The 7,570-nt window shown below is 29.8% G+C and overlaps 1 protein-coding gene across 3 annotated transcripts in view; it reads left to right on the top strand.

Moving 5' to 3' along the window:
* The window catches only part of LOC108685849 (spindle pole body component 110), a 20,881-nt gene extending 13,311 nt beyond the window's left edge, over nt 1-7,570 (top strand). For all 3 annotated transcript variants that reach the window (XM_018190847.1, XM_018190845.1, XM_018190846.1), the window contains 7 exons: nt 2,261-2,480; nt 2,547-2,843; nt 2,924-3,120; nt 3,781-3,936; nt 6,403-6,691; nt 6,763-6,891; nt 7,183-7,570. In XM_018190847.1, the coding sequence (XP_018046336.1) occupies nt 2,261-2,480; nt 2,547-2,843; nt 2,924-3,120; nt 3,781-3,936; nt 6,403-6,691; nt 6,763-6,891; nt 7,183-7,479 (1,585 nt within the window). In that variant the 3' untranslated portion in view covers nt 7,480-7,570. The remainder of the gene's footprint in view (nt 1-2,260; nt 2,481-2,546; nt 2,844-2,923; nt 3,121-3,780; nt 3,937-6,402; nt 6,692-6,762; nt 6,892-7,182) is intronic.

Here is a 7,570-nt window from a genome sequence, read left to right as displayed (position 1 = left end):
TATATATATATATATGTATATATATATATATACATATATACACATATTATGAGCATAATATGAGCAAACAGCGGATTTAAGCTTATACACCTCGTATACGGAATCGGAATGACGGAACGGATTTCTTACTAAAAAATTGAGTTCACTACAATTCTATTCCGTAAGAAATTTCTCTACTTGTTCTAGATGGAATGGAATGGAAACAGACGGATTGTTGCCTCGCAAGCTAATTTGCTTAATTTTGTGAGAAGTTCTTCACTTCAGAATTATTTAATTGCTGGCATTATAGTTGAACTATGTATATGTAAAATAAGATTACGTATTGAAAAATAAGAATTATTATTAATTTCCTTCTTCGAAATCAAATTCTCAACCATCAACAATAACCAAATCGGCATAGCCTGCAATCGACATGATATTCCATTAATTCTGTACCGTTCTGATCATGATTCCATATAGTTCTGATATAGTGGAAAAACTTCTTACGAAACGGAATGCTAATGAACTTATTTCTAATAAGAAATTCGTTCCGATTCCGTGTACATCTCAGACAGCCAAGCGAGATTTAACATATGGAACAAATTGATGCATGTATTGTTTTCAATTTGTCGACAATTTGCTGTCATTGGAATCTAATGTGAATTGAGTGTTAGCATCAAGAGGGCAAATAGATTTCATCAGTTTACGAAATTGTAAGAATATACATTGAAAAATAATAAACTCGTCACGTTGACAGCAAACTGACGGCACGCCATGCACGCATGATGTCAACTTGCTCAGCAGTTTGTTGAATTCTAAAGAAGACTTTACGTGACATCAGAACAACAGACAGTTTGAAATACCTTGGCTTTAGTTTGGTGAAATTGAATGCGAAATAAGTGACAGCAAAATGACAACATATTGCCCTTATTTGGCTATCTGGGATACGGTATCCTAACAACGATAGAACGACGCTTGTGTCAACTTAAATAGAAAGCACTCTATATAGTTATATTGTGACGAAGTGGAGAGTACGGCCAATGAGCATCTGGCAACACTGGCTTAGTTTTCACCGAGGGTTTAAACCGGATCAGAATGTAAGCAGCTTACAGTCGAGTATTTCCCAGTTACAGTCGAACAACAGGGGAATGCTCGATTTAAACCCTCGTAGTGGAAACTAAGCCACTGATGTTCTGTGTCTATTTATATTCATTTTCATTCCGCATGTGTCAGGCTACTAGACTTTTACTATTACACTACTAGCTCTCCATTTTTTCTTATATAAAAATGTTGCTTGCGCGCAGTGGATGCGCAGAATAAGACTGTCACGTATAAAAAAAAAGATATCAAGTCAGGTAATCTAGCGTTTCTGTAGTTCAAAAGTATAGAAAGCGCGCAGTATGCAAATGTATGTGTTCATTCTGCGTATGTAGTACATTCTTTTTGACAATAATTAAAGGGACGAATTAGCATCTAGTGTTATAATAGAAGCTGCGGGATAAATCAAAAGTTTTCTCTTACTGACGAAAATAAGGATATCGCCACCGAGCATGTGATGAGACTTAACTTTTCAATGTCGTATATTAAGTACATCTCGAATTATAATGATTTATTTTTTATTTTAATAAAAATGAACGTAAGAGAATTAAGTGGATATGACTTTTACATCGAGATCATGACTCTGAACATTTAAAAAGTTTTAATCATAATCGGATGACTTGTATAATGCTAATGCTCAGTATCATAACTTCACTTTCAAGTGATGACTCAAAATGTACATGCATAAAAAATTTTGAAAAACTCTCATTAGCTACAAAAAGTGCAATAAAAAGTATAAATTTCCATTTAAGATATTTTGTTGACCTTGTCCATTATTCAAGATCATCCAATGTTCAAATAAATTTCATCAATAAATTTTTAAAATTTTTCAATAATTTTTGTTTGAAACATTTTCCCATTAAATCATCACTTTCTGAGATATTTGATCGTTTTGAAATCTTTATTTCTCATTTTATATAAAGAATTCTAAAAAAAGATATAGAGTTTTTAAAAAGTATTTAAAATACATATATAAAAAATTTGAGAAATTTTTTAAAAAGTTAAAGTTATAAAAAAATTAAGAAAGATTTTAATATTTATATAAAGAAAATTTATTTATATATAGAAACAATATGTAAAAAATCTAAGAAAAATTTTTTATCGAGTTTTTTTCAAATAAAATTTATTTTATACTTACATCCTATTTATTTTGTTCTCTAAATGATCATATCAATCCTTACAGTCATGAAGACATTAAAGATGCTATGTTGAGCCTAGTACATATGATGCGAGAGAACACAGAGAAGCTGGAAAGGCATGAGGCGAGAGAACGGCAGCTGGGAGAGCAACTGAAAAAGACAATAACTATTCTGACAAAACGTGTAACTGTTGTAGACAATCTGAAACTGCAATTGATCAAGTTAGATGAGAAGATCACAGGAATAGAACATCTGATCGCACAGGTGATTTTATTGAACAAAATATCTTAAAATTAATTTTTAGAGGGCTGATAATGTTTCTTTATATAGAGGGATGAGCGAGAGCGTATACAGATGCAAAAAACCGTGGACAGTTTAGAAGATCTAGAGAATCGCTTGGAGGGTTGGCTCACGAATATCGAAAGTAAGATAGGAGAGATAAATAATCGTGCAGAAGTTACATCTGCTCCAGATAGTCTTTCTGACGTTCTCAACAAGTTAAGTGGCATAGAGAGCAACTTGATGGGAGAAGTTGCAAGATTCAAAGAAGGTTTGCATAATAACATAGCAAAGATGAATAGAGAATCTGTTACACTGATGGAGAAGACGCATACGATATTCTCAGAGGTGACTTATTTATATTGAAAATATAGGTATATTTTCCTCGCTGAAATTGTAAACAATGTAAATATATTTTGAGCCAATAGGTGCAACATGTAGCCGCCAAGATCGGAGATCTGGAAAAATCTTTAGAGAAGATAAAACAGATAACGCAAATCATTCAGGAGAAACCATCAGAGAGGCAATTAGATTTATCTCCAGCTTTTGACAATCATGTCAGGACATTAGAGCAGATGCAAGAGCTATTGGAAAGCACTTCTGACAGATTACGAGAATTACCCAGGTAATGTTTTGATTTTCTTCTCTAAAAATTGATTTTAGTACTTAATTTTCTTTTGAAAAATTTTAATATTATAATATTTTGATGAAATTTTTAATGAACTTGACATTCATTAAATTTAATAATTACAACGAAATTTTAATTATATTTTGCTGAGAAAATAATTTTCTGTGTTTAATAAAAAATAAATAACATTTTAATAAGAATTCAATGAAAATGAAATGAAATTTTATTAAACAAATATTAATTTTTTTAAACGAAAAAGAATGAAAACTTAATAACTGAAATAGGGAGAGTTTTTTAATTAATTGATTGAGTAATCGCAATTGTGCGCGAATGTAATTTTGTTCCGTAAAAATTGCATTTGTGCATAATGTAATCGATGAATTAAAAAATTCGCCTATTGTGATAACTTTTTGATGAAACTATAATAAAAAAAACTCAAATACTCTGTAATTAACGACATTTTGTTGAAATTGTGAAATGATTCGAATTTTGTATTAGCTTCGGAACTTTTTGACCAATGATTGTGTGTACATTAAAATTTTAATAAAATTTAAACAATTTTATTTCAAGTTTGATTTTTTTCATGACATTTTGAGAATATAAGAACATATAACATCCTTGTAATACTTTGACACTAATTATCGCTTTACAATGCAGAATAAACGAGGTTCAGGCACTCCACAACGAGACGCAAGCTACGTTGCAGGAAACAAAGCATGCGTTAAAGGACGTCTTTACACAGGGCATTAATAATATCGAGGATAGAATAACAGAGAATAAAGAAGAAACAAAGGATTTAGTGACGACATTACGGTAAATCCTGATCTTATGACGTGATGAGTACTAAGCATAATTGTCTTCTAATACTTTTGAACTTGGGCTCGGTAAAATAACCCATATAGACAGAAAGATTGCAGAAACATTGCAGAATGATTTCATTGAAACATAGCAATATTGCAAAACGTTGCTGAATTATTATTGCAAAATTCCAACAATGTTAAGATGTCCGCTTTTTGTTATATTGCAACAAAGCGTTCCAGCAATATTGTAATGTAATGTAATGTTTGAATAAATCTTTCACGAAGACTCTAAAATGAAAATTATTTCTGTACATATGTCTCACTAGCTTTAATTTTTCTACAAATCGCATTTCTAGTGATATGCTTTCTAAAAACAATTTTTTATGATAAAATCATAAAATATTTTAATGAATATAATATTAATTCTGAAGGATAAATTTATTCGTAAGGATAATGCATGTATGTGTCTGCTCCAAACAACCTACAATTATCCACATTAATATAATAATACAGTCGCTTGGTAAGTTAATCATAGATTAAGTTAATCGCAATGATTCTTTTTAATTCGAAACTCCAAGTCAGTTGAAATCGACTAAAAAATGATGGTATGAAATTTATCAATAAAATTCGGGCGCTTTATTCTTACATTCATATCAGACATAAATACATCATCGATCACATAATATTTCGATAAATCGTTTTCAGCAGCTTAATTGCTTATCATGTTATTCGATAATGATGCATTGATTGTATTCAAATTCGATATTATATAATCATTTGATTTCATGTTTAAAATAAATATAAAACTTAGCTAATGAAATGCCGTCAAATAATAGATCAATAAATTTTTTATTTAAATATAAAATGTAATATATATAAATATAAACTGTAATTTAACAATTACAGTTTTGCAATGTTTGTGGAATATCACAAGCACTTACTAATATTTTGCAGGTATTATTAATTTACATTTATAATATCTCTATAATGTTACATTGGAATCTGCAATATTGCAACATTGCAGCAATATTGCTTTAATCTTCTGTGCTGTATAGAAACTGATACAACTTTTTTAAAATATAAAATCATAGGGGTCGGTAAAAAACTATTATGACTTATAAAATAGATTTTGAAAACTTATTTGAAATATTAAATAAGAAATAAGTCAGGAAAAATTATGAGTGAACTTAAACGTTAACGTCCAACGCCCGATTTCATAAATTTTGACAGAAATACTCTAAATTAATGATGTCAAATTAATGCCATTAAATGAATTTTCATAAAAAATTTTTTGCCAAAAATAAACGCTTTATTAAAATTGTATAATGTGAATATACAATAAATAAAAAGTGATGCCTATACTGATCGAAGCTGAATCTTGAGTGTTTTAAATAATTTCATGTGAATTTATATACCACATTTATAGTCTTTCAAATTGCGTTGAATTGATTTTCCGGATTTAGAAAAGTTCCGCAATTGAACTATCAGTAATATCAAAAATTGGTTAGCAATTTAATTTGATGTTCAATTGACATTATTTTAAAAATATCTTAATGTATTAAAAATCTATAAATGTTGCGATAAATATTGCCTCGGCCGGGAATCGAACCCGGATTTCTAGCATTTCATGCAAGCGTTCTAAGGTGGCGTTCTAATCTAACGATTAGAACTTAGGCTCGCACGGAATATGCTAGGATTCGACTTCCGGCCGAGGTCATATTTTTCGCAATAAATTTATTACACATTTCCAATACATTAAAGTCTTCTTAAAATGATGCTAATTGAACATCTATAATTATTAAATTGCTAAGCAATTTAATTTGTGATATTACTATGCTCATTTACTAGTCTAAATGAGCCTAGCGTAAATGAGAATGGATTGAAATGAATTGATATCTGAGGAGATAAATAAATAATTTGTAATTATTTAGAACGCCCTCTTCTATTTCCATTTTCATGAAATTAAATTTATTCGCGTTGCATGAAATGAAATCTTATTGAAAAAGATCACGTTACATAGTTGCATGATGAAATCATGTATTTAAAACACGTAAATCATGTAATGGATTGTTCCAAATTAGTATGTGATTTTTTTTAAATAATGTAATTTGAAAAGTCACATGAAGATATATTCTTTTTTCTTCTATTTCTATCATTCAATTCTTTAAAATTTGACAACTATAAAACTACATGATGGATGAAATTATTTCTAATATCATGTAATTTTCAAATTACGTCATTTAAAAAAAATCATGTACTGATTTGGAGCAATCCGTTATTGTATATTTTAATTACATGATTTCATTGTGTAACGTTGTGACATGATTTTTTTCAGTAGAGAAAAATTTAGTAGAAAAAAGTATCACTCTACTTCGAGAATCAAAGTAATCGTTAATCGTTAATCGTTAAAGTTGACAATGATTCAAATTTATAGGAATATACTACATAATTCTTCATTTTAATTAACTTCCTTTAACAGGATGAATCTGGCCAATAATGCAGAACGCGTTAATCAGGAACTACAAAATCTGGAAAAAGGTCAGTCCGTGATGGTTTCTATGGCCGATCATGTGTTGGACACGAAGAAAAGGGTAGAGTACGGTGTACATCAGATACTACTGGAAGTGGGTGATTTAGTGAAGACTCAAGGCGTTAATATTAATAGTACTCTTAGTCAAAGATTTGATGGAATCTCAAATGATATCATGGATAATCAAAACGGTGCTTTGGCGAATCTTACCAGCAAAATGGAACAGGAAATGAATAAAGTAAAAATTTGATAATTATTGATCTACTATATAGTTGTTGCCAAGATTTGTTGTTATCAACTTTGTTACAGGTTTGGCGGCAGATTAATGTAATGTATCAGCAGATGACAGAAAGCGCTCGAGCTCTAGATAAATTGCATCAACAGAATGAAGCTTATGTTAACGGCACAACGTCCACTATGGATGGAATGGAGAATAAAGTAATAAGAAATATGATACATTTAGATTAAAGTAATGAAAATTAATATAATTTCTCTATAATAAATTAAATAATCAATTAAATTTGTATTGATTTATTATCATCTTATTATTACTTGATGTACATTAAATTCATTTAGCAATTATTTTTGTGATTAATTTAATATAGTTAGATAATAACAATTTGATATTCATTCTTAATAACATCCAATGTATATTATTTTGAATTTATTTATTTAAATATTTGTCAAAGATTGCAAAATTAATCGGTTAAATATTTCAAATTTCTGCAGGTAGGCGAAATAACGAAACGTATGACGGAAGTGGATGAAAACTTGAACTATCTGCTCGGCCGCTTATCCTTAGTAACGCAAGAATTCAATCAGATTAAAACAGGCTTGGGAAACGCTTTAGACAACATCAAGGCTTCTTTCAAGGTGGTTCAGGACAAAACATTGGATTTGTCTCATCCGGGTCCTCATCCACTACCGGAGAATTATAAGAACCCAAACGAATCCGAAACCAGAAAGCCAGATGGTAAGCCTCCATCGGACTTCATGAGTCACATCACCAATGTACCTTCCAATTGACCTCAATAGACTTTCCAAGCATTCTGATTAATTGCATTTATTTACTGTAACAATATAAAATTTCATAAATACTAAAAGTTTTATTTTATAA

The sequence above is a fragment of the Atta colombica genome, unplaced genomic scaffold, assembly GCF_001594045.1.
Source record: "Atta colombica isolate Treedump-2 unplaced genomic scaffold, Acol1.0 scaffold161, whole genome shotgun sequence".
Lineage (NCBI taxonomy): Eukaryota > Metazoa > Arthropoda > Insecta > Hymenoptera > Formicidae > Atta > Atta colombica.
This window is presented reverse-complemented; position numbering and strand designations above follow the sequence as displayed.